The 27,374-nt window shown below is 46.8% G+C and overlaps 3 protein-coding genes across 3 annotated transcripts; 1 reads left to right on the top strand and 2 right to left on the bottom strand.

Moving 5' to 3' along the window:
- Positions 1-986: 986 nt before the first annotated feature.
- On the bottom strand, positions 987-3,437 carry TRIAP1 (TP53 regulated inhibitor of apoptosis 1). The gene is made up of 2 exons (XM_001160868.7): positions 3,249-3,437; positions 987-1,981 (listed from the first exon to the last, which is right to left on the bottom strand). Exons 1-2 carry the CDS (start codon positions 3,393-3,395, stop codon positions 1,898-1,900), a joined length of 231 nt encoding a protein of 76 aa, XP_001160868.3. The 5' UTR covers positions 3,396-3,437; the 3' UTR covers positions 987-1,897.
- A 6-nt stretch (positions 3,438-3,443) lies between these two features.
- On the top strand, positions 3,444-20,802 carry GATC (glutamyl-tRNA amidotransferase subunit C). The gene is made up of 4 exons (XM_001160510.8): positions 3,444-3,577; positions 3,673-3,845; positions 14,114-14,217; positions 16,954-20,802. The coding sequence occupies exons 1-4, from the start codon at positions 3,500-3,502 to the stop codon at positions 17,004-17,006; spliced, it is 408 nt and encodes a 135-aa protein (XP_001160510.1). The 5' UTR covers positions 3,444-3,499; the 3' UTR covers positions 17,007-20,802.
- On the bottom strand, positions 18,720-27,340 carry SRSF9 (serine and arginine rich splicing factor 9). The gene is made up of 4 exons (XM_001160785.7): positions 27,153-27,340; positions 22,680-22,840; positions 21,003-21,175; positions 18,720-19,214 (listed from the first exon to the last, which is right to left on the bottom strand). The coding sequence occupies exons 1-4, from the start codon at positions 27,338-27,340 to the stop codon at positions 19,071-19,073; spliced, it is 666 nt and encodes a 221-aa protein (XP_001160785.1). The 3' UTR covers positions 18,720-19,070.
- Positions 27,341-27,374: the final 34 nt, after the last annotated feature.

Below are 27,374 nucleotides of genomic sequence, written 5' to 3' on the forward strand. Positions count from 1 at the left end.
TTTGAAATGACATTAAGGACAAGTCACATTAAATATGATGTAGCAATTGGTAAAGTGGAGAAAAGACAATAGAATTAGGGCCTTCTATAAATCAAGTTTCTTGGTTTATTTTTCAGACAGGGTCTTGCTGTGTCACCCAGCCTGGAGTGCAGTGATACAATCACAGCTCACTGCAGTCTCCACCTCTCAGGCTCAGGTAATTCTCCCACCTCAGCCTTTAGAGTAGCTGGGACTACAGGCACACACCACCATACCCAGCTGATTTTTTTGTAGAGACAGGGTTTCGCTATGTTGCCCAGGCTGGTCTCAAATTCCTGAGCTCAAGTGATCCGCCCATCTCAGCTTCCCAAATTGTTAAGACTACAGGCATGAGCCACCATACCCGGCCTGTAATTCAAGTTTCATACTACTTTGGGCATCTAATAAAACCAAATTACTCAATTAATTGTGGGGATTACGTGACATTCTGAGGTATGTAAGTGCTCTCCTGATCCTTTTTTGGTACCATAGTGTATTTGTATAGCCTATTGTGGAAATTTTAGAAATCAGTGAGGTTTTGGCTGGGTGCAGTGGCTCATGCCTGTAATCCCAGCACTTTGGGAGGTCAAGAGTTCAAGACAAGCCAACATGGTGAAACCCCATCTCTACTAAAAATACAAAAATTAGCTGGGCATGGTGATGCATGCCTGTAATCCCAGCTACTTGGGAGACTGAGGCAGGAGAATCATTGGAACCCAGGAGGTGGAGTTTGCAGTAAGCCAAGATTGCGCCACTGCACTCCAGCCTGGGTGACAGAACCAGACTGTCTCAAAAAAAAAAAAAAAAAGTGAGGTTTCTGATTGCCATACTGTACCACCTAGCTTAAGACAAGTCACTTTTTCTTCACCTTTAAGTTACAAAACACAAAACTCTCCCCACTGTATATATGAGGTTTGTAGGGTAACAGGGTAATAGTTCCATAAAATGCACTGAGTTCCAGAGGCAAATAATGATAGAAACTAAATGTTACAATTTATTCCATCTTCAGGATTACAGACATTACAGGGCAGGATGAGTAAACAAGGCAAATGAAGCGAGCACCTTCAGCTTCCCCCCTACCCCGACATTTAACCAGATGCAGCATTTTGACATTTTTAGGATATGCAGGTTGACAATTCACTGACTTGGGTTGAGAGCTGGCAATAGCAGATCTTTGCAATTTAGGTTCTTCCTCCACAGCTATTCCAAGTATCTTAATTCCTGAACTGCACACTGAGAGCTCTGAAATGGTGTTCACTGCAACATTCTTGCAGCTTTCACATCTTAATCTGACACCTCTTGTGAAGGCAGGGAACTGTGTTAAAAGCTGTCTTCCTCTTTGCTAATCCAGGCCACCAGCAATCTTAACCATTAGTTACTATATAAAAATAAAAGTGTGCTCAAAAGCACTCACTGAAACTGTTGTGCCCAGATCCCTTTTCAGAGCATTAGTTCCCTGAGAGGAAAAAAAGGGGTCCTAACCAATTGCTTTCATAAACAGTGACCCCAGTACAGTGTATATGTCTTTTGCAGCAGAAATCAAGAGGTCAGGCAGCTCTGCTCATCCTGACTAGTTTATCATCGTTTGCATACAAGGTATATTTATGTAAAGCTGATTCCACGCCAAGTATTGCAACCATAATCTCAAAAAAATTGTTCAATTTTAGCACACAGTTCCTGCAAGATACCACAGCAGGTGAGAAATCATCTCAAAGAGTTCATCTTTTACAACTGAGAGGAAAACATCGAAGGAGGAAATAAAACTCCTCTCTCCTAAGTTCCTCATCAAATCCGATGGCTATGTGCACAGAGTTAGTTGACAAAAATCCAGAGTCCTCAATTTCTGGACTTGCGAAATCCTTCAAGGTGACTGTCAAGGTCAAGAAGAATTTTCAGGCTTTTCTTTGCCATGGCCCATGAACTCCAGTCCTTCAATAGGAATCTCTTTCTCCTTTATTGCTTTCTGGTAGGAAGAGAAAACACATTATAAAGACCTACATGAAGCTTAAGTTGCAAGCTTTGTAAATAAAATATGACAGTACAAAAGTAAAATCAAGCTGATTATAAAGACTTATAACCATGATTCAAACCATATACTTTTTAAAAAACAAGTACCGGTCGGGTGTGGTGGCTCACGCCTATAATCGCAGCATTTTGGGAGACCAACGCAGGTGGATCACTTGAGGCCAGAAGTTAGAGACCAACCTGGCCAACATGGCGAGACCCTGTTTATACTAAAAATACAAAAATTAGCTGGGCATGGTGGCGCATTCCTGTAATCCCAGCTACTCGGGTGGCTGAGGCATGAGAATAGCTTGAACCTGGGAGGCGGAGGTTGCAGTGAGCTGAGATTGTGCCATTGCACTCCAGGCTGGGAGACAGAGTGAGACTCTGCCTCAAAAATAAATAAAAACCAGAAGTACCATAATGAATAAATCAAGTGTAAGACCTGAGGGAGACTGGAAAAGGAGTTGTGAGGGAACCGTTAAAATTAAGTGAAATTTGAAAAATAATCATCACTTTGTATTAGTGAAAGACTTAGGTTCAAATCTGGGTTCCAGGACTTACTGGCTATGTGACTAACTGTAAATGGGATGAAGACAGCAACTACCTCGGGGAATTGCCGTGAGGATGTGTTGGGTTAACTTATTGGAAGTGCTTTGCCCGGTGCTGTTCTTACAATTCAAAGCAGTTCCACATCCATTGGGCCAGAATAAACATATCCTGGCTGCAGTTGCGGGGACTGGTCAAGAGAGAAACAGGCTAACGAAGGGTTTATAACAACAAAAAAATGTGACCCTCCAGTCTGAATTCTGAAGTATAATCCCGCCCAGACCCCAGCAGTAATAGTGGAAAAGTGCACCACCTGCGAAAGAATCAAGGAAACCTGATGCTAGTGAACTCGGATTAATCACTTCCTATTTCTGGGTGTTAGTTTTTTATGTATAAAATATGAGTAACTATGCCCACCTTGCGAGTTTAGGGTGAACACCAAATGAACCAAAGGACGTGACTGTGCTTCTTGAAAAGCACTGCCCCAATATTTGTCATTCGGAGAGACACCCAAGTGGCCTCGGTGGTGATGGTAGGGGAGCGAGCTCCTGCCACTGGCCTCACTGCGACTTTTCTCCACCCTTCCAGTCCAGTCCCAATCCCCGTAAAATACGATGAGTGTGGTGGGACACAGCGCCGAGAATGCAGGGCCTGGGAACAGAGGCGGGAGGGCTCACCTGAACACACTGCTGGTAGCGCTTGAAGAGGTCGGTGCACGGGTCCCCGGAGCTGTCCCCCTTGAGAAATTTCTCGGCGAACCAGCGATTGAAGCACTGGTCGTACTCGCGCTTCATGTCCGTGCATGCCTCCCCCACACTGTTCATGGCGACAGTGGTGGCGGCGGCGACGACGGCGCACTCTGATGTCATCACAGGCGCGTCGCTCGGCGTTACGCGCGGGCGCACTGCGGGGGCCAAGGAAGGAAGAAATGTGGTCGCGGTTGGTGTGGCTGGGCCTTCGGGCCCCTCTGGGCGGCCAGGGCTTCACCTCCAAGGCGGATCCTCAGGTAAAGGCCAGGGCCATCTAGGCGGGTGGCGGAGCAAGCCGGGAGGCACTTCGGGGCGCCGGTGACCCACACTCCCCGCCTCATCCCTCCTCCAGGGCAGTGGCCGGATCACGGCTGCGGTGATCGAGCACCTGGAGCGTCTAGCGCTTGTGGACTTCGGCAGCCGCGAGGCAGTGACGCGACTGGAGAAAGCTATCGCCTTCGCCGACCGGCTACGCGCCGTGGACACAGACGGGGTGGAGCCCATGGAGTCGGTCCTGGAGGACAGGTAAACTCGCGGCTGCAGCCCGGAAGCCTTGACCGTGGCCCGTTCGCAGCCGTTTAATGTGACGATTAGCGAAGTTTTCCAGGGGGTTAAAGAGTGTTAGCAAGATTCAGGAACTTGCCCACAGTCACCTCGCGAGTCAGTGGCTTCACTCTTCCCCTTGTTCATTACTGATGCTCTCGCTCGTGTCCTGCTAGTGTAAGTGGAAACAAAACCCGAACTGCTAATCACTGCCTTTGTTTGTTGTTGTTGTTGTTGTTGTTGTTTTTGAGACGGAGTCCCGCTGTGTTGCCCAGGCTGGAGTGCAGTGGCTCGATCTCGGCTCACTGCAACCTCCGCCTCCCGTATTCAAGCAATTCTCTGCCTCAGCCTCCCGAGTAGCTGGGATTACAGGCGACTGCCATCACGCCCGGCTAATTTTTTTTGTATTTTTAGTAGAGACGTGGTTTCACCATCTTGGCCAGGTTGGTCTTGAACTCCTGACCGTGATCCACCCGCCTCGGCCTCCCAAAGTGCTGGGATTACAGGCGTGAGCCACCGCGCCTGGCCTAATCATCGCCTTTAAGGCCCTACTCCAGAGTCCCTACCTACTCACTCCAACGTACTCTTCTCAATACTCTCCTTGGCTACCTTGACTGCTTCTCCAGCAAGACAAGTTCTTTTCCTCTCTAGATCTCTGCACTGGCCCTTCGTTTTTTTCCTTCCTCTCAGTATTTGCATGGCTGCCTCCCTCTTGGCACAGGTCTCAGCTTATCTTCTCAGAAAGGGCTCTCCTAACCACTCCAAATCCCTTCCCCCCTCTAGTTAGTAACTCATCCTATTGGGTTTTTTCCCTAACATTTCAATGGACTTTTGTTCATTTGTTATATCTCTTTTATTAAAATGTGAGCTCATTATGTAGTTACTGTTTTATTCCTGCCTCGAATTTTTATTTTATTTGTTTTTGAGATGGAGTCTCACTCTATCACCCAGGTTAGAGTGCAGTGGCATGATCTCAGCTCATTGTAACGTCCACCTCCCAGACTCAAGAGAGCCTCCCATCTCAGCCTCCCAAGTACAGGACCACAGGCGCGTGCCACTTGGCCTGGCTAATTTTTTGTACTTTTGATAGAGACGGGATTTTGCCATGTTCCCCAGGCTTGTCTCGACTCCTGAGCAAAGGTGATCCACCCATCTCAGCCTCCTAAAGTACTGGGATTACAGGCATGAGCCACAGCACCTGGCTGTGTTTGATTCTTTCAAATGTCTTCTCTACTTTGCAATTTTCTTTTTCCTTTGGGACAGGGTCTCACTATGTTGCCCAGGCTGGTCGCAAACTTCTAGACTCAAGAGATCCTCCTGCCTCAGCCTCCCAAATAGCTGGGACTATAGGTGTGCACCACCACACCTGGCTAATACTTAAATTTTTGTAGAAACGGGGTCTTGCCATGTTGCCCCGTATGGTCTCAAACTCCTGGTCTCAAGCAATCCTCCTGCCTCTGCCTCCCACTTCCTCAAGAAAGTTTTTTTTTTTTTTTTGAGGTGGAGTCCTGTCCCATCACCCAGGCTGGAGTGCAGTGGCATGATCTTGGCTCACTGCAACCTCCACCCTCCAGGTTCAAGTGATTTTTGTGCCTCAGCCTCCGGAGTAGCTGGGATTACAGGCACCCGCCACCACACTCAGCTAGTTTTTGCATTTTTAGTAGAGACAGGGTTTCACCATGTTGACCAGGCTGGTCTCGAACCCCTGGCCTCAAGTGATCCGCCCATCTTAGCCTCCCAAAGTGCTGGGATTACAGGTATGAGTCACTGCACTGGCCAAAGAAATCCATTCCTTTTTCTTTTTTTTTTGAGACGGAGTTTCACTCTTCCACCCAGGCTGGAGTACAGTGGTGCAATCTCAGCTCACTGCAATCTCCACCTTCTGGTTTCAAGTGATTCTCTTGCCTCAGCCTCCCGAGTAGCTGGGACTACAGGCACCCGCCACCACGCCCAGCTAATTTTTGTATTTTTAGTAGAGACGGGGTTTCACCATGTTGGCCAGGCTGGTCTCGAACTCATGACCTCACAATCCGCCCGCCTCGGCCTCCCAAAGTGCTGGGATTATAGGCGTGAGCCACAAGTCTTCATTCTTTTATACTTAGTTTTTTTTTTTTTTTTTTTTTTTTTTTTTTTTTTTTTTGAGACAGAGTCTCGCTCTGTCGCTGAGGCTGGAGTGCAGTGGCGTGATCTTGGCTCACTGCAAGTTCTGCCTCCTGGGTTCATGCCATTCTCCTGCCTCAGCCTCCCAAGTAGCTGGGTCTACAGGTGCCCACTACCACGCCTGGCTAATTTTTTGTATTTTTAGTAGAGATGGGGTTTCACCGTAGCCAGGATGGTCTCGATCTCCTGACCTCGTGATCCGCCCACCTCAGCCTCCCAAGGTGCTGGGATTACAGGCGTGAGCCACTGTGCCTGGCTATACTTAGGTTCTCTACCTGTGGCTCTCGTGATATCCAAAAGGGCTGATTTATACATGCGTTTATACATCTATTTAAGGGATGTGTTGAGTCTCTGCCCCTCTCCTGCTCACCCACCTTCCACAGCATGTCTGTTTTTCCTTATCATGTTCTCAGTGGTTGGCACTGAGTATTCAGTAAATGTATTTTGTTTTGTTTTGTTTTTTTGAGATGGAGTCTCACTCTGTTGCCCACGCTGGAGGCAGTGGCGTGATCTCGGCTCACTGCAACCTCTGCCTCCTGGGTTTGAGATTCTCTTGCCTCAGCTTCCCGAGCACCCGGGATTACAGGCATGCACCACCATGCCTGGTTAATTTTTGTATTTTTAGTAGAGAGGGGTTTCACCATGTTGGCAAGGCTCGTCTTGAACTCCTGACCTCAGGTGATCGGCCTGCCTCAGCCTCCCAAAGTGCTGGGAATACAGCCTTGAGCCGCCGTGCCCGGCCACAGTAAATGTTTAATGAGTTTTTTTTTTTTTTTTTTTTTTTTTAAGAGACAGAGTTTTGCTCACGTTGCCCAGGCTGGAGTGCAATGGCACGATCTCAGCTCACCACAACCTCTGCCTCCCAGGTTCAAGCGATTCTCCTGCCTCAGCCTCCCAAGTAGCTGGGATTACAGGTGCACGCCACCACGCCCGGCTAATTTTGTATTTTTAGTAGAGACAGGGTTTCTCCATGTTGGTCAGGCTGGTCTCAAACTCCCGACCTCAGGTGATCTGCCCACCTTGGCCTCCCAAAGTGCTGGGATTACAGGCATGAGCCACCATGCCCGGTCCCAGTGTTCTTTATTAATATCTCTAGGAAAGGAGGGACTAGAAGCACAGAGTCATCAGAATTTCCCCAAGTTATCTAGAGGGTAAATATAAAGAAATATAACCATCATTAATAAGGGAAAAGGTCGTGAAAAAAGATGAGGAATTTGGATCCAGTAGCTAGCATCTCAACCTGGTATTCAGTGATCTGTACTGTTTTTCATAAATTTGGAAACCAGTTTGGGTTAATAATTCCCATTAATCATTTTAATGTGACATCTGTAGGACTTTAATGCTTTGAACACACAGAATGTAAAGTGAAGACAAGTATTAAGCCTTTTATTTTTTATTTTTTTGTAGTTTTTATAACTTCATTTGATGTATTTGATGATCAGCAGTTAGTTCCCATCCACACTAACTGTAGATTTGTGAAAGTGGTAACAAGTATATAACCAAAGTATAGAGCTTATTTGGTGAATTTCTAACCTCATTATGTTTTCTGGACCATCCACTGCACATGGACACAGTATGGACATTCCTTACTACTTTGGCCCAGACAGCTTTGTTGAGCCTGGTATCAATGCACATATCTGGAGTTTTCTATCTCCTTCATTGCAAATTTCTGGTCTCTTTAAGAGCCTGAGGGGCACACTTCTTGAAGCCCACTCCATGGATACACTTGTGAATATTAATGGTGTACTCTTGGGTCGCCACCTAGTTGATGGCATAATGGCCATTCTTCTCACCATCCTTCTTTGCAGGAGCCCAAGTTGCTTAAATGTTTTAGGTAGTAGGCATCTTAGCTATAAAAGCCCTGACTTGGCCGGGCATGATGGCTCACTCCTGTAATCCCAGCATTTTGGGAGGCCGAGGCAGGCAGATCACTTTAGGTCAGGAGTTCGAGACCAGCCTGGCCAACATGGCGAAACCCTGTTTCTACTTAAAAAATACAAAAATTTGCCGGGCATGGTGGTGCATGCCTGTAATCCTGGCTACTCTGAAGGCTGAGGCAGGAGAATTGCTTGAACTCAGGAGGCGGAGGTTGCAGTGAGCTGAGATCACGCCACTGCACTCCAGCCTGGGCGACAGAGCAAGACTCCATCTCAAAAAAAAAAAAAAAAAGGTAGACTGGGCGCAGTGGCTCACACCTGTAATTCCAGCACTTTGGGAAGCTGAGGTGGGTGGATCACGGGGTCAGGAGTTGAAGACCAGCCTGGCCAAGATGGTGAAACCCCATCTGTACTAAAAATACAAAATTAGCCAGGCAAGGTGGCAGGCGCCTGTAATCCCAGCTACTCGGGAGGCTGAGGCAGGAGAATCGGTTGAACCAGGGCGGCAGAGGTTGCAGTCAGCCAAGATGGAGCCACTGCACTCCAGCCTGGGCGACAGAGTGAGACTCCATCTTAAAAAATACAAAACAAGGCTGGGCGTGGTAGTTCACGCCTGTAATCCCAGCACTTTGGGAGGCTGAGGCAAGTGGATCACCTGAGGCCAGGAGTTCGAGACCAGCCTGACCAATATGGTGAAACTCCTTCTCTACTAAAAATACAAAAATTAGCCGGGCATGGTGGCGCACTCCTGTAGTCCTAGCTGTTTGGGAGGCTGAGACAGAAGAATTGCTTGAACCTGGGGAGCAGAGGTTGCAGTGAGCCGAGATCACGCCACTGCACTCCAGCCTGGGCAACAGAGCAAGACTCCATCTCAAACAAACAAACAAACAAACAAAAAACGCCTTGACTGGCTAATAGAAACCTCTTTGCACACTAATAACATGTCATTTGGTTTGAGGTAAAAACAGTATGCTTACGTGCCAGGGGCTAATAAATTATATAAATTTTTTTTTTCTTTTTTTCTTTTTTTTTGAGCTGGAGTCTCACTCTGTCGTCCAGGCTGGATGCAGTGGCACGATCTCAGCTCACTGCAACCTCTGCCTCCCAGGTTGAAGCAATTCTCCTGTCTCAGCCTCCCAAGTAGCTGGGACTACAGGTGCCCGGCACCATGCCCAGCTAATTTTTGTATTTTTAGTAGAGACGGGGTTTCACCATATTGGTCAGGCTGCTCTTGAACTCCTGACCTCAGGTCATCCGCCTGCCCTGGCCTCCCAAAGTGCTGGGATTGCAGGCATGAGCCACCGTGCCCGGCCTAAATTATTTCAGTTTTCACATGCAGTCCTGGAAGGTCAATACAAGTTATCTATTTTATATAGATGGAAAAAACTGAGGTTCAGAAAGGTTATATAATGTGCCCAAAGTTTCACAGGTAATAAGCAGAGAATTTGGAACTCAGAGCTTCTGCTGCCAAATACTGTTCTAAGATATGCCAGCTAAAGTCGATTCCTAGGAACTTTACTCTCTTTCATCTGAAATCCAGAGAATGAGTTGACAGCAACTCTGCAGCCAAATACTTAAATGTCCCTCATAGTCTTATGAACCAAAAACTTCAAACTCTTAGGCTCAAGCCATCCTCCTGTCTCAGCCTCTCAAGTAGCTGGGACTACAGGTGTGTACCCCTATGGCCAGCTAATTTTTTTCTTTATTATTTTTTTTTTTTGGTGGGGACAGGATCTTGCTGTGTTGCCCAAGCTGGTCTCGAACTCCTGGGCTCAAGTGATCCTCCTGCCTCGGCCTCCCAAAGTGCTGGGATTATAGGCATGAGCCATCATGCCTGGCCTGAATCCAGAACTTTTTTTTTCTCATTCTGTTGCCAGGCTGCAGTGCAGTGGCGCAATCTTGGCTCACTGCAGCCTCCACCTCCTGAACTCAAGTGATCCTCCCACCTCAGCCTCCCGAGTAGCTGAGACTATAGGCACACGCCACCACCCCTGGCTAACTTTTGTATTTTTTAGGGGAGATGGGGTCTCACCATGTTTCCCAGGCTGGTCTTGAACTCCTGGGCTCAAACAATTCACCCCCTTCGGCCTCCTGAAGTGTTGGGAATATAGATGTGAGCCACCTTGCCTGGCTCAGAACTTTTAACCAAGTTAATTAGCCCCCATTCCAGTCTGCATCAAACTAGAAATAAAGTAGAAGGAAGGGAGAAGGCTTTTAGATGGAAGTAGAGGGGTCCACAAGAAGCTATTCCTTCCAGCCAGATAGCAGGAAAGAAGCTCAAAGAAAGAAAAGCAGTGGGAGAACTGTCCCATCAGTGAGTCCAAGGGCTGACAGAATCACAAATGGAGCCACTTTGTCCTCCCTGTTGCCACAGCATTTTCCAATGCCACCGTAGCAGCATTTCTCACAGTTACTTAAGTTATTGTTCCTGAGTTTTAACCAGCAGGGACTTCTAGTTTACAACTGAAGTCTTTCTCAACCAGGGTTCCTCAGCCAAACCAGAACACAGAAAGATTCAAGTGACTTTTTTTCAGTTCTCCCAAGGACAGTATATGACAAATGTTAGCTTAAACACACAGGAGATAAGTTAACTTATCATCAGAATGGGTGTCTTGGGGTATGTAGGCTAACTTATCTTACAGAACCCTGACTGGGAAAGACAGGTGGTGAGGTAGAAGTTTAGTCAATCATTAATTGATCTGAAAAGCTCATCTGGTCCTGTTCGGTGTTTTATACAATTCTGAGGTCCAAGAAAGTGAAGCAACTCACCAAGTGAGAGGTATGCTTGCTGTACCACTGTCACAGAGACCGTGGGTTCAGGAGCCTGTAATTAATAAAGCTAGGTATGGTGGTGCACACCTGTAATCCCAGCTGCTTGGGAAGCTAAGGTGGGAGGATCACTTGAGCCCAGAAGTTTGAGACCAGCCTAGGCAACACAGCAAGACCCTGTCTCAAAAAAAAAAAAAAGTAAAAACAACAACAACAACAACAAAAAACCAACCCCAGAAAATGTGTCTATTTTAGGAACAACTCCATCATAACCAATAACTAAATAGAAATGTATGTATGTATGTACATACATACATAAATAGAAAGGTATGTAAAGGGGTGAATTTTGTTTTCCTGGAAATTTCACTTACGCAGGAAACTTAATTATGAAACTTGATTACTTGATGAGTAAATAGATTAGTTGCTATTAGATCTACTCTTGGGGAAGCAGTAGCATTTAACCGCCTGTTGGCGGTAGCAGAGAGTCTTCCCAAACCTTCAGATGCTAGGCAGGTTATGCCTCATCAGGAGTGCACAGACTTTGAATGAGTGGTAGGGACTGAGATGTACTGGGGTGCACTAAGGCTTTCTGAAAGGAGCAGGTGCTACTCAGAGCCCTCTTACTGCCGTGAATGCTGGCTCAGCATTATCAGATCTTGTTTTTTTAACATTTCATTTAATCTTCCCAGAAATCCTATGAAGCATTCAACAAACAAGGAAACTGAAATATAGAGAGGATAAGTAATGTGTAGCAATGGGATCTGAATTCAGCTGTGACTTGAGAGCCTAAGCTCTTAGCCTTTTTGAGACGGAGTCTTGCTCTGTCGCCCAGGCTGGAGTGCAGTAGCATGATCTCCGCTCACTGCAAGCTCCACCTCCAGGGTTCACGCCGTTCCCCGCCTCAGCCTCTCGCTACAGGCCCCCGCCACCACGCCCGGCTAATTTTTTTTTTGTATTTTTAGTAGAGACGGGGTTTCACCCTGTCAGCCAGGATGGTCTTGATCTCCTGACCTCGTGATCCGCCCGCCTCAGTCTCCCAAAGTGCTGGGATTACAGGCATGAGGCACCGCGCCCGGCCTCTTAGCCATTTTTTAATACTGTCCAACAGAAACTATAAACTCCAGAAAGTCCAAGGGTTACCTTTGAGTAGTGTAATTATGATTTTTATTTTACTTTTGTTCTCCCAAGTTTTCTTAAATGAATACACAGTCCTTGTGTTATTCAAAAAAAAAAAAAATCTAGTACAACTCTCGTGTGTGTGTGTGTGTGTGAGACACTGTCTCACTCTGTCACCCAGGTTGGAGTGCAGTGGTGTGATCTCCGCTCACTACAAACTCTGCTTCCTACATTCAAGTGATTCTTGTGCCTCAGCCTCCCAGGTAGCTGGGATTACAGGTATGCACCACCATGCCCGGCTAACTTTTATATTTTTAGTAGAGACAGGGTTTCACCATATTGGATGGTCTCGAACTCCTGACCTCAGGTGATCCACCTGCTTTGGCCTCCCAAAGTGCTGGGATTACAGGCTTGAGCCACTGTGCCTGGCCTTTTTTTTTTTTTCTTCTTGCTCTGTCGCCCAGGCTGGAGTGCAGTGGTGCCATCTCAGCTCACTGCAACCTCCGCCTCCTGGGTTCAGGCGATTCTCCCGCCTCAGCCTCCCGAGTAGTTGGGATTACACGTGCGTGCCACCACGCTTGGCTAGTTTTTGTATTTTTAGTAGAGATGTGGTTTCCCCACGTTGCCCAGGCTGGTCTTGAACTCCTGAATTCAGGTGATCCACCCGCCTTAGCCTTCCAAAGTGCTGGGATTACATGCAGGAGCCACCACACCTGGCCTTTCTCCCCCACGCCCCGCCACCCCCCGCCCCAAGAAATTTAATGTCTGAAAAGATCATACTTGTTCAAGGCCACACAGTTAAGAATGTGCCAGGTCCTATAACAGACTTCAACTTTCTAATATTCATACCATGAGTAAATATTTGTTGTGTCTAGCCTTGGGCTGGGTGCCACAAAAAAAGAACTAGTCCTTTCCTAAAATAATCTTATTGTGACAACTTAGTTCTCTTTTTTTTTGAGGCAGAGTATCGCTCTGTCGCCCAGGCTGGAGTGCAGTGGCGCGATCTCGGCTCACTGCAAGCTCCGCCTCCCGGGTTCACGCCATTCTCCTGCCTCAGCCTCCCAAGTAGCTGGGTCTACAGGCGCCCACCACCACGCCCAGCTAATTTTTTTGTATTTTTAGTAGAGACGGGGTTTCACCGTGTTAGCCAGGATGGTCTCAATCTCCTGACCTCGTGATCCGCCCACCTCGGCCTCCCAAAGTGCTGGGATTACAGGCGTGAGCCACCGCGCCCGGCTGACAACTTAGTTCTTATGTGCAGCCTTAGCCCAGATGTACCTGTCACATCTTTGTCCCTCTCTGACATGACTCAAACGCCATTAGGGTCTGCCCTCAGTCTGTCCCCACTCAAAGCAGGAGGAGCGTGGCTACTACCGAATACCATATCAGTGATTTAACAGACTGCTTATTTTTTTAATCCAAGTATCTGGAAGCAGGCTTACACACTTTTACACCTTGAAACAATAGTGAAGCCTCATGCAAATGTTCAAGCTCTTGTGTGTTTTTTACCAGTTTGCCATCTGAAGGCTTTAGTAAAGTCACTAGGTCCCACAGAACACTGGGAGATTCTTGAGCTGTTTGTGGCACATCTTGCTCAAGGGCAGGCACATCCACCAAAGTGGCTGTGGTGGAAAAAGCATTCATTTTAGGTGTACCAGATTGGGCTGAGATCCCAGTTGTTACTTAGCAGCCAACATCCTTAAGTTACTCTTGTGGCAAGTTTGCTTCCCCATCTCTGCTTAGCTTTCCAGCTTCATCTTCCACCCCAGCAGACCACACCCCAGCCTGCTAAACTCCCTGTCCTTCTCTGAATCTCTGAGCTCTCGGCTCTATTGCTTTGGGATTCATGCTGCTATACCTGCCAGGAAGTCCATTTCTCATACCTTCATCCCCCAATCCAGCTATTTCTTGCCCATCCTTGAACAGTGACATCAGCTATTCTGAGGATGTGCTACTCACCCAGGCTGGACTAGGTACCCTTTCTATCCTTTGGCAGGCTGTACTAACCTCTGTTAGATTTAAAATATTGTTTTTGTAATTGCTTTTACCTGTCCCCACCAAAAGACAGTTGCCCATATAATCATCAAAAACTATTTGTTAAATCAATCCAGAGAAGTAATTAGCACTTACTTCTCAGGGTTGTTCGGTCAATCTATAAACTGTAGGCTGTTATTTGGTCTACTGTTGATCCCAGCTTCTCTATCTTTGAACAGTGCCCATTAACTCAAGAATATACTGCTTCCTTGTTCTCTCCTTCTTGCCCCTCTCCATCATCCCCTAAAAGCCCCCTTCTCTGAGAGGGTAACCTTGAGCTTCTGGGTTTTGTAGATGTCTATACCTGAGATCCGACAATGTGGTAGAAGGCAACTGTGCTGATGAATTACTACAAAACTCCCATCGCGTCGTGGAGGAGTATTTTGTGGCCCCCCCAGGTACGTGCTGCCCAGAATGGTTTAACAGATAGTCTCACAGTAACCTTAGGAATGAAGCAGGAAGCATGAGGACCAAAGATGCTATGTGAAGGCACTTTGAAAAGGATGAAGTGCATACAGATGGTGGCATTAAGGTGGCAGTAGGGTCCAGGGTCATACTCACCTCTAGGGGGCAGTTAGTAACAGGAATAAGCAAAACAGGATTGGGGGCATGCGGGAGGTTTAAAGTAGGTGGAAATCTGGAGCTCAAGATCTCCCTAAAGGGGCAGCTGGCATTCAGTGTTTCTCAAAGCCACAGTTAAGACCGTGCCAGATCCTGTAATCGACTCCAACTTTCTAGTATTCATACCATGAATAAATATTTGTTAGGTCTAGCTTTGGGCTGGGTACCACAAAAAAACCAGTCCTTTCCTAAAAGAATCCTTTTTTTTTTTTTTTTTTTTTTGAGACGGAGTTTCACTCTTGTTGCCCAGGCTGGAGTGCAGTGGTGCAATCTCGGCTCACCGCAACCTCCACCTCCCGGGTTCAAGTGATTCTCCTGCCTCAGGCTCCCCAGTAGCTGGGATTACAGGCATGCACCAGCACGCCTGGCTAATTTTTTGTATTTTTAGTAGAGACAGGGTTTCACTGTGTTAGCCAGGATGGTCCCGATCTCCCGACCTCAGGTGATCCACCCACCTTGGCCTCCCAAAACGAATCTTATTGTGACAACTTACTTACGTGTGGCCTTAGCCCAGATGTTTCTGTCACATCTTTGCCCTTCTATGACATGATTCAAATGCCATTAGGGTCTGCCCTCAGTCTGTGCCCATTCAAAGCAGGAGGAGCATGGCTGCTACCCTATCAGTGTTGTCAGGCAGGAATGTAAACCCATTTCTCCAGAGAACCTGGATACCTGACATTTTGTGTGATATTTCTTAAATTTTTTTTTTTTTTTTTTTTTTTTTGAGATGGAGTCTCGCTCGGTCACCCAGGCTGGAGTGCAATCTTGACTCACTGCAACCTCTGCCTCCCGGGTTCAAGCAATTCTCTGCCTCAGCCTGCCGAGTAGCTGGGATTACAGGTGCCTGCCACCATGCCTGGCTAATATTTTTGTATTTTTAGCAGAGGCAGGATTTCACCATCTTGGCCAGGCTAGTCTTGAACTGGTGATCTACCCGCCTCAGCCTCCCAAAGTGCTGGGATTACAGGGGTGAGCCACTGCACCCAGCCGATATTTCTTAAATTTTAAGTGCTGGCAACCAATTCAAAATTTAAAAAACAAAATACCATCCAAGCCAAATAAAACACATCTGCAAGCCAGGTGCAGTCTGTGAGCCATCAGTTTACAACAGCTAGTATAGAGATTTGCATCATCTACCTACTGTAAATATTTTAAATAGAAGCTTTAAAATTACTCTGGGCTGACAGTAAAATCCAGAACCTTGGATAGGTTGACTGTTTTTATCTCCTCTGCAGGTAGGTGAGTACTTGGAGCTGTTGTACTACCCCTCTGGGCATCTGGGAGTGGGACTAGCCAAAAGCAATCAGGTAGCCTGCTAAGTGCCAACTTCCAGTTCAGGATATCCCGAGGGAGAATCATTCTGAGCAGACTCCACAGAAGACATTGGCCCTGGTCAGCTTAAGGTGCCAGTTAAAGGCAGGCTCTGGTTGATGCAAGGATGGGAAAGAAAGCTAGAAATTTTGTGAGCTAAACTTTTTGTTTGTTTTGAGACGGAGTCTTGCTCTGTTGCCCAAGCTGGAGTGCAGTGGCGCGACCTCGGCTCACTGCAAGCTCCACCTTCCACGTTCATGCCATTCTCCTGCCTTAGCCTCCCAAGTAGCTAGGACTACAGGCGCCCACCACAACGCCTGGCTAATTTTTTGTATTTTTAGTAGAGACGGGGTTTCACCGTGTTAGCCAGGATGGTCTCTCTCTCCTGACCTCGTGATCGCCCGCTTCGGCCTCCCAGAGTGCTGGGATTACAGGTGTGAGCCACCGCACCCGGCCGTGAGCTAAACTCTTAATCATGCCTCCAATCCACTAAACCACCTGTTAACTGTGGAGAGAAAGGAGACTCTCCATCTCAGAGCCTGATAATTGTGGCTCCAGCAGAAATATCTTTTGATCAGACATGCTATCTCCCACACAGAACCTTACTTCAGACTTTGCTTTTTGGGACCACCTGAGTTCATGGTCAGTCTTTCCTTCTACTCCTATCTGCATATTAGTGGCTAATCAACCTGTATACTCCTTACTGAAAAAGGTGAATTTGGCTACACTTAGAACTGATTCTTTCAGATACTCCCAGTTAGGAAAACAGGACAGTAGCTACATTACTTCCATATTTTCCATGAGAAAGTAGTGATCAGTTAGCTCAGTAGAGCCAGCTGGGCGGCAGGCTCAGCTATAACATTCTCTTTTGTGGCCGGGCACGGTGGCTCATGCCTGTAATCCCAGCACTTTGGGAGGCCGAGGCGGGCGGATCACGAGGTCAGGAGATCGAGACCATCCTGGCTAACACGGTGAAACCCCGTCTCTATTAAAAATACAAAAAATTAGCCGGGAGAGGTGGCGGGCGCCTGTAGTCCCAGCTACTCTGGAGGCTGAGGCAGGAGAATGGCGTGAACCCCAGGGGGCGGAGCCTGGAGTGAGCTGAGATTGCGCCACTGCACTCCAGCCTGGGCAACAGCGAGACTCCGTCTCAAAACAAAAAAAAAAAAACAAAAAAATTCTCTTTTGTTATTTTCAAACAGGTAATATCTCTTTGCCAAAGCTGGATGAACAAGAGCCATTCCCACACAGCTGAGTAGCTCATTCTGGAAAGGGGGTACTCTGTGAACATGTGGAAGCATAATGACAGTATTTTTTTTTACTGTGAATACTAATGTTCCTGCTTTTTTCAGTCCCCTGAAAAAATGGATGCTCAAGCATTTCTTAATAACAGATTCTTCTGAAGACAGAATTGGGAAAGATCTGGCCCCAACAAGGCAATGAGTTCCTGATGCTAACTGAGGTGAAAGAAAAGCAAAAGTCAGCTTCCAAGGAATTCACTTAACAGGCCTGTTCAGTATGGAAGACATTATTTATCTGCCTTTAACTCCCCCCAAAGGACCATACCAACTGCATGAAAGTGAACTTTTCTATCTACGTAACTGGTAGACGGAGCATCTTGATCACTATGTGACAACCTTGGCTGTCATTTTTAGTTGCCGTTTGCATTGATTTGAGCAGCCCTATCTTTACCGAACATACCTGAATTTGTTCCTGGGCTCCCACTTTCTTCCCAGAAGAGGGCTAACTTCCTACTAAGGTCTGAAGAGTGTTGAAAGTAGACTAGAGCTTGGGAACTCCTAGCCTAGAACTATCTGCCATCCCACAAAGTGATTATATGCCAAAGGGATACTAGTCATACCTAGTGTTTCTCTTTCTGAAAAGAGAACTTATCCTAAAATTAGCCCTGGGCCTGGGACAAAGGAGCCCTCTCCGCCCCCAAAATGATTATTAAATTGAGATGAGTCCAGGATAAAACTCAGATACCAAGGATAAATGAAACTTATTTAGGGATAAAAGTGGGCTGGGCGCAGTGGCTCACTCCTGTAATCCTAGCACTTTGGGAGGCTGAGACGGGCGGATCACAAGGTCAGGAGATCAAGACCATCCTGGCTAATGCGGTGAAACCCCATCTCTACTAAAAATACAAAAAATTAGCTGGGTGTGATGGCAGGTGCCTGCAGTCCCAGCTACTCGGGAGGCTGAGGCAGGAGAATGGCGTGAACCCGGGAGGCGGAGCTTGCAGTAAGCCGAGATCGCACCACTGCACTCCAGCCTGGGCGACAGAGCAAGTCTCAAAAAAAAAAAAAGTGATAGAATCAGAGAGTTTTTCCTCTAACCAAACTGCCAAAGTTGGTTTTGGCTAAGAATTTCCCAATAATATTTATGCTGCTGCTCATTTTTTTAGTTTTCTGAGACAGGGGTCTTGCTCTGTCACCCAGGCTGGAGTGCAGTGGTGTGATCACAGATCACTGCAGCCTCCAACTCCTGGGCTCAAGTGATCCTCCCACCTCAGCCTCCTAAGTAACTGGGACTACATATGTGCATCACCACGTCCAGTTAATTTTTTTTTAAGCAGAGGTGGGGGTTTTGCTATGTTGCCTATCTGGTCGTGAACTCCTGGCCTCAAGGGATCCTCTGGCATGCCTTGGCCTCCCAAAGGGCTAGGATCACAGGCAAAAGCCACTGTGTGTTTATTTTTCCCATTCCCTTCCTTTATCTGCAATGCTTTTTTCTTTAAGGCAGCCTAATTTACAAGCTTGGCCTTGAATTAAAAGAGAACCCAGAACCCGCTCTTGGAGTTTACGTTCTCAAACCAACATCAGAGCAACTGTCTATCCCCATATAAATAAAGTTATCTACCCCTGCTCCTAACTGGGTACAAGTTATGACTACAACTCAGTGATTTTTTAAATTAGTATGCCTATTTGGTGAAATCTGTGAACTTAATCAAGGACAACCACACATGTCAATTACTAAACATTTAAAATATATTTCTAAACAGAATGGGCCGACTCAGTCACAGTAACTGTTGATCTCCATAGTAGAGCAACCCACAAAGACAGAACTGATTTTTTTCCCATAATCAGGGGTGAAAAATATACAACTTGTTTCTGAACCAAAACCACAATTTCTGCAGTTTAAAATGTTTCACTGCTAATATGGCCCTGGTAGAAATTATGTAGTTTTTTTTCTTCTTTAAAAAAAAAAAATTAAAAAAATTTCCTAAGACACTAAATCCTCAATCTGGAATGTAGATTCTGAGCACAAAGCAGCTCAGTTAACCTAAAAAATAAAGAAAAAATTCCCATCACCTGTCTCAGTAGGGCCTGAAAGGAGAGAAGTAGTGTGGGGAACCCCTGCTTTGGTATGGAGAGTCACGGCCCCTTGACCCAGACCGAGACCGTGAGTAGCCATAGCTGGTGCTTCTCTCAGGATAAACTCGGATGTAGGAAGTTTCACCCTGAAATGCAAACAAAAACAAAAAGAGTAAAGGGGAAAAAAATCAGAGCCAGAAAAATAAGCAAACCAACATCTAACAATAATAGTTAAGTATTGAGCACTTACTGTGTACTCTGTGCCTGGCATGAGGCTATCTCATTAAACCTTCATAACATTATGAGGTAGGTACTCTTACTATCCCATTTCAAGAATGAAGAAAATTAAGGCTTAAGTTATATCATTTGCCCAAGGTAACACAATAAATGCCAATTTGACATGTTGATACTCAATTAACTATGATAAACAATATATCTGAATTACTGCCATTGACCCCCCTCAAAGCTAAGAACTGGAAAGGATCTCAGGGTTCATATAGTTTAATCCCCTGCCACCTCATGTATGCATCTTTGGATGGGCATCTATGGAAGGAGCTAGCCTGTATTTAATACCTTCCAGGTGTGAGGACCTGAGCTAGATGCTTTAGACGTTATCCTCCTGCTCTAGATTCCTGGCAAGTCTTGTGATGGTGCTATTATGTGACCATTTTGCCCATGAAGGAATCGAGGTCCCAAGAGTAGTTCAGGTAAGGAATTAATAAGCAGCAGAGGAGTCATGTCCAGGCTGGCTTGTCCCCAGGCCCTCTGCCTTCAGCCACCATTCTCAGAAGATCCAAAGATGCCAAGGGGAAAGAAGCTGGATGCTTTTTCACCTTAGGTGAAAGTCAGTAATTGGAGTTACCCTGAGGCCCTGCTTTGCAGTATAAATGAGGATCAGGTGCTGTTCTGTTTCTGCTCCAAATTCAAGTCCTAGAGGACAGTCTGAACAAAAGCATCATTAAACCAGGGAAGGACCAACCTCTAAGCCAAAAACTAGGCAATTATATGAATCCTCAGAAAAAGAAATGAGCCCAGAGACCTGTGTCCCCAAACATCCGTAAATCTCATAGTAAGGCAGGACAGGATAACCAGAAAAAAACAATGTCCAACTGGTGGTCTGGTTTCTGGTCTCAATGGTACCAAAGGGATAGTCACCACCTCAATCAAACTGAGATCCAAAACAGCAGCTGCTTTCCTACAAGGAAAGACATCAAGAACTACTGAGTCTGAAGGGTAACGTAATCAACCACAAGAAAATGTTATGGTTTAGCCTGGCACAGTGGTGCATGCCTGCAGTCCCAACTACTGGAGAGGCTGAGGTGGGAGGACTGCTTGGGCCCAGGAGTTCAAGGTCAGCCTCAGCAATATAATGAGACTCTGTCTCTAAAATCAAAAATTAGAGAAATATAAAAATTATAAAATTAAAAAAGAAAATGTCATGATAGCTCAGGTTTCAGAGAGGATGCTGCACTACTCTGGGAAAAAAGTGAAGTGACAGCTCAGCCCTGACAGCAGGACCTAGAAGGGCTGAGATGAAGAGGCTGACCTGTAGAGCTCAGCCTGGACCCACAGGAGGGGTAGTTGAGTTCACAGAGGGATACTGCCGTTTAAGCTGGTTGTGAATGGGGTGGTATGAAGACCGACTGCACTAGTATTCTCTCCAGGTTACAAATACCATGACCAAACTGTGTAATGTGATACTAATATGCAGAATAAAGCATATTAAAAAACAAACATACCATGAATGCATACTTCTTTCAGCTATGACCCTGAAGGACTTAGGCATAGCAAATTCCATGGCTTTGTCCACCTAAGATAGATCTCTTATGGTACTGTGAGGTTACCAAATGGCATGGCCTCTTGCTACCTCTGCTAGGTCAGGTTCAAGTGGAGTGATTTGAGTACAAGCTCCTCAACAGAAGGCAAGGACCCACCTCATGAGAGCGGAATTTGGTGTCATCCAGTTTACGCAGGGCATATTCCATGTCTTCTTTTCTGAGATACTCGACCATCCCCACTCCATCCTTCTGCACATCAGCATAACAGACATCCCCAGCTTCTCGCATGTGATCCTTCAGGTCCTGCCAGCTGCCTGACGGAGGAAGTCCTAGGCATGGAGAACATAAGAAAGCCCACATCCTTCAGCTATGTTAACTGCCCTGTTAAGAGCCAGCAATACCTATGGTCCCTTCTCCATGATCACTTAAATCCTGAGGGTCCCCAAATCATAAACCTTGATAAGGGACATGAAATCAGAAAAGAGCACTGAAGTATGTGTGGTAAATGAACCACCTTGAGAAGCTGGTTTTAAGTTCATCTTCCAGAGACCAGGCCTTTTCAACAGAGCAAGAAGTCCATCCCATTACAGGTTTAGTATCTTTGAGAATTCATAGCCTCTTTCTTTGTCCTTTAAAATCAATGCCAAACTCCTAATACTTTGAGTTCCAATTTTTTCCATTATGAAATTTAACAGTACCAATTATTTATTGCTTGACAGGGTTTCACAGGACATGGGAATTTTGAAACCAGACATGAAGTAACCAAAGAGTAGCTGAAGGTAACAACACAACAACAAAAAATCTAAAGTTTGTTTTCTTGTAGGTATGAATGACAAACTATACAGAGTACCTCTTAAAAGATCACCAACATTCTTCAATACAGTGGGGGGGAAGGTAAGACTCAGATGCTAAAACTAGTCGGGAGTCATACAACCCTACCTGATGTCATGAAAGGGAAATGTGCTCCTGCTCTCAAAGGCTGTGTTTACCGCTCACAGCTCAGGACTGCAGCCATTTCCTAATAGTTTTCTAAGCAGGATTTCAGAGCAGCATGGAGAGAAAAAAAGATAATGTATGACATCCTGAAGGAGGGAATAGAGTTCTGGGGTTAAAAAATTACAAAGGGACACAAGATAGGCAGATACTGAGAGTATCACTCTTAAGCACATGGGAGTATGCTGTGATTGTGTGACATTCACATCTTAAAAAGGTGCCAGGCTCCTCGATTTATTTCATTCCACCAGGGCCCTAAAACTCCCATGCAATATGCAGAAGGCCCCAGGTCTTTCCAGTGTGTTAATATTTTGAAGATAGATAAACCTCCCAGTTTAGCATTTCATCACTTACAAACACTAGACAGAAATAGTCTATACTTTCCAATAAAATCTCTAAGACTCTTAAGTTACGGGGTTTTAAAAAATATTTAATTCTAAAACCACCACAAAATCTGATCTTCTTCAGGATCCAAGGCTGGGTAAGTTGTTCAAATCTGGCTCCTTGAATGCCTTTCTACCATGTCTGATGCCAAGTATATTCCAAAAGAAGCATCTTTAGAATTGTAGCTCAAGTTTTCCCATCATCTTTCCTTCTCACCACTAGAAAACTCCTTTACAAGAAATATGGTTATGTTCTTCCAAGGCTGCACTCCCAGCGCAATTTCATTTGCAGGATACTTTCCTCATTGGCAATCCAGGGCAAGGCTTCACACAGGCTATTGAAAAGAAAGCCCCCATGTCCCATGCACTGAAGAATAACAGCTATCATTTCTTGGAAGACAGACTCTGTGTTAAGTATTTTACATGTATCATCTCATTCTGTTTGAAAGGAACATACCTGAAACAAGAACTCGGAAATCAGATCTTCTTGTAGGAGGCCCATTCCTCCCACCACGGGGCCACCCACCCCGACCTCCATAAGTCCTGGGGAACTCCACACGAAGCCGACACTGGCCATAATCATAACCATTTCTTCCATAAATAGCATCCTCTGCATCTCTAAAAAACAACAACAACAACAAAAAAAACGTTTGGAGTTAGTGCTGTTCAGGAGGCCAAGTGACTTTCCAAGTGAGGGGCATGAGTAGTAAGCATAAAAGGGAAACCTAGAGTGAAGAAAAAAACACACAAATCAGGATCCTGAAGCACTTCTGCTTTGGTTTGGAGACGTTTCATGATACTGGAATTAACCTTTACAGCTGTCACACGCAGTTTTAGAGGTATGAAATTATAATGAATGAGCAAACAGATTACTCATAAGAGGGCTAATTCAGAGAAAAAAAAAGAATCAACTGCTGACAGATTATTGATTTTGCCAATAAACCACCAATGTTTTTCTAACCTTCGTGAGCATTTTCTCAAAAAGCACACCACACACTAACCCCTTAATATTTTTCTACAAAGCCTAGTGCCATAAAGTCTATGGAAATAAAAAGTAGGCGGTTAGCCAGGCATGGTGTTGCATGCCTGTAGTCCCAGCTACTTGAGAGGCTGAGATGGGAGTGCAGAGCCAAGATCACACTACTGTACTCCAGCCTGGTTGACAGAGACCCTGTCCCAAAAAACAGGAAAAAAAAAGTAGCCAGTTGGATAGGAGAGTATTTGAGGGTAAATAAAGTAGCTGGGCATGATGTTTGAGCCCAGGTCAAGGCCAGCCTGGGTAATATAGTGAGACCCGGTCTTTTAAAAAAATAAATAAATAAGGCTCAAAGGACAAAAGGAAAATGCAAATGAGTGTTTCGTGATGAATGTGGAACTTTTTTTTTTTTTGAAACGGGGTCTTGCTCTGTCACCAAGGCTGAGTGCAGTGGCTGGAGCATAACTCACAGCAGCTTCTAACTCTTGGGCTCAAGCAATCCTCCCACCTCAGCCTCCTGAATAGCTAGGGCCACAGGCGTGTACCACTGCACCCAGCTAATTTTTGGATTTTTTGTAGAGACAGGTCTCCCTATGTTGGCCAGCCTGGTCTTGAACTCCTGGGCTCAGGCGATCCTTCCCCTCAGTCTCCCAAAGTGCTAGGATTACAGGCATAAGCCACTGCGCCTGGCCTTGGAACTCTAAGTGTACCTTTTCAGCATGGTTTGGAGAACTATTTTTGTCAAAAAACATTCTTTGGATACAATTTTGCCAAAAGAGATAAATATTCAATAAAATTACTTTAAGTCTTTCCTAGGACTCTAGGAGAGTCAGGAATGCCACGTTGATTCTCCAGTATTGGATGGTAGAAAGTATGACCTTGGAGCTTGGGTGGACAAGAGGGGCTGAATGTGCTAGTGAAGGCATTGTTCAGTGTCACAGGCACATAATCACTTGTAAGATTTTAGAACTAAAAGCAACAATGACCATATCCAGTGCAACCTTGACTATGTAAAATGCAGACTGGGAGAGGCAGAACTGCTAGGAGGTCAGAACAGACTCTGAATAAAAACTGGCCAGTATTCAGGCCAGGCGCTGTGGCACATGCCTGTAATCCCAGCACTTTGGGAGGCGGAGGCAGGTGGATCACTTGAGGTTAGCAGCTTGAGACCAGTCTGGGCAACCTGGTGAAACCCCTCATCTCTACTAAAAAGATGAAAATTAGCTGGGCATGGCAGTGCGCAGCTGTAATCCCAGCTACGCAGGAGGCTGAGGCACGAGAATCTCTTGAACCCAGGAGGCGAAGGTTGCAGTGAGCTGAGACTGTGCCGCTACACTCCAGCCTGCACGACAGAGCCAGACTCCATCTCAATAAATACAATAAATAAATAAAATTAGCCTGCATTCAAATCATTATTCTGCAAATTACTAGTAGTCATCTCTGGGTAAGTGTTTAATCAAGTTTTTACATCTCTAATGTGAACAGTATGCCTATCTCACAGGGTTATTGTAATGGTTAAATAAGATACTACATGAAATGCTTTGCTTGAATCTTCACATCTAGTGACACCAAAAGATAGTTTTTCTATTATGAAAGGAATGAGGGAAGATGACAATGTAGCGTATCATATAGTAAGTTTGCATTCGAAAAACAGAAGAGGGAGTTCAAATCCATTGATCCCGGCCTGGCGTGGTGGCTCAGGCCTGTAACCTCAGCATTTTGGGAGGCTGAGGTGGGTGGATCACTTGAGGTTAGGAGTTCAAGACAAACCTGGCCAACATGGAGAAACCCCATCTCTGCTGAACATAGAAAAATCAGCCAGGCATGATGGCGGGCGCCTTTAATCCCAGCTACTGGGAAGCTGAGGCAGAAGAATCGATTGAACCTGGGAGGCCGAGGTTGCAGTGAACGGAGACAGTGACATCGCACTCCAGCCTGGGCAACAAGAGCAAAACTCCGTCTCAAAAAAATAAAGAAAAATAAAAAAAACAAATCCCTCGAACTTTTTCTCTTTTTTTTTTTTTTTTGAGATGGAGTCTTGCTCTGTCACCAGGCTGGAATGTAGTGGCGCCATCTCGGCTCACTGCAACCTCCGCCTCCCGGGTTCAAGAGATTCTCCTGCCTCAGCCTCCCGAGGAACTGGGACTACAGGCGCGCGCCACCACGCCCAGCTCATTTTTGTATTTTTAGTAGAGACGGGGTTTCACCATGTTGGCCAGGATGGTCTCAATCTCTTGACCTTGTGATCCGCCCGCTTCGGTCTCCTAAAGTGCTGGGATTGCCACTAGCTTTCTATCAGTAACTCTAAATACTCAATATCCTGATCTGTAAAATCTGGTTAACCATACAGGCCGGGTGAGGTGGCTCACGCCTGTAATCCTAGCACTTTGGGAGGCTGAGGCGGGCGGCTCACCTCAGGTCGGGAATTCGAGACCAGCCTGACCAACAAGGAGAAACCCCGTCTCTACTAAAAATACAAAAAAATTAGCCGGGCGTGGTGGCGCATGCCTATAATCCCAGCTACTCACGACGCTGAAGCGGGAGAATCGCTTGAACTCAGGTGGCGGAGGTTGCGGTGGGCCGAGATCGCGCCACTGCGCTCCAGCCTGGGCAACAAGAGTGAAGACCCGTCTCAAAAAAAAAAAGTACCTACACCTCATAAATTGTTAAAAATACTAAATACAGGCTGGGCGGGTTGCTCACGCCTGTAATCCTAACAATTTGATCCGCTGAGACGGGAGAATCACCTGAGCTCAGGAGTTCGAGACCAGCCTGAGCAACATGGTGAAACCCCCTAGTTTATCAATCTAAAAAAATAAGAAGGAAAGAAAAAAAGCTAAATACACACCATGGCACTTGACCCATAGCAACTGTTGAAAAACCACAATGGCACGGTTACTAAATAAGCGAGGCATAGCCTTCTCCGCCTTAGGGGTAAAAATGCCCAGTTCCGGTTTTGAGGCAAATGAGGAGATACTAGGGATGAGCTGTCAGAGTCGACTCTTCAGCCATCAACGCCTCGCGGTGCTTCCTGCCTGCCCTTCCTCAGATGCTCCCCTTGCCCTATCAATACGTCCACCCCAGGTAGGTCGGACACCCTACGAACATTCCGCGTTCCCCGGGAGCAAATGATGCTAGGAAAACAGGGTGCGGGCTCTTATTTGGCCGGAGTGGAGTGACCAGGTCAGCGCCGCAGCTGCTAACCACCACCCACCACAGTTTTGAAAGTTCCTGGGCTTTTTCCGGCCTGAGGGCCGACGCTGTTTGCAAAATCACATGCACTCCCTGGAGCGGGGTTAGGAATCTAGAGTTTCCAAATCCCTGGAACCTTCAGCATCTCGCCAAGCCTCCCTCATCAAAGGAGGGAAGTGAAATCAGAGCCCCACTCCGGCTGTTTTAGAAGTTTTCCCGAATCCGTGATCCCTTTACAAAGCCCGGGCCCTGGCCTGCGGGGCGGGGCGCGCGAACGGCGAGCTGTTCCACCAGAGATCCCTCCACGACCTCCAGCGGCATCCGCGACCCTGCAGCTTGCTCTCCAGCCACGGCGAGACGGGCCGGGGGAGAGGCGAGCGGGAAGGGCGAACGGCGACCCCCGCGCTGCCCCGGGGCCGCTTCCCCCTACGGTGCTGCCCCAGGCAGGAGGCGGACAAGGCTCATTTGGACCCCCCGAGGCCGGTGCAGGCGGGCTTGGGCCCTCCAAAGGCTCAGCTTTTGGGTTTCTAAGTAAAATATTGGAATAATAAAAATAAAGGAAGTGACGACGGCGCGAAGGACGGCCCGGGCCTGCGAGGAGAGGCTGCCTCATCCTCCACCCGTGAGGGGGCGCCGTGAGGGGTCTGCGCGGAGGCGGGGGGAGGGGAGGCCGGGGGGAGGGGAGCCCTGGGGGAGGGGACAGCAGGGAAGGCGGGGGCCTCAGGCACCGAGGAGGAGAGGGCAGGGGCGCGGGGGCCTCACCGGGGGTCCTCGAAGCGCACGAAGGCGAAGGGCACGAGGCCGTGCCGGTTCTTGAGCTCGATCTCGCGGATGCGGCCGTACTTGTAGAACAGGTCCTCCAAGTCCTTCTCGCGCACGTCGGTCGGAAGGTTCCCCACGTAGATGCGCCCGTCGCCCTCGCCGCCGCGCTCGTCCGCCCAGCCCGACATCCGCACCGCCCGACGCCGCGGGCCCGCCGCAGCC

This window comes from Pan troglodytes, chromosome 10 (genome assembly GCF_028858775.2).
Source record: "Pan troglodytes isolate AG18354 chromosome 10, NHGRI_mPanTro3-v2.0_pri, whole genome shotgun sequence".
In the NCBI taxonomy this organism is placed as follows: Eukaryota; Metazoa; Chordata; class Mammalia; order Primates; family Hominidae; genus Pan; species Pan troglodytes.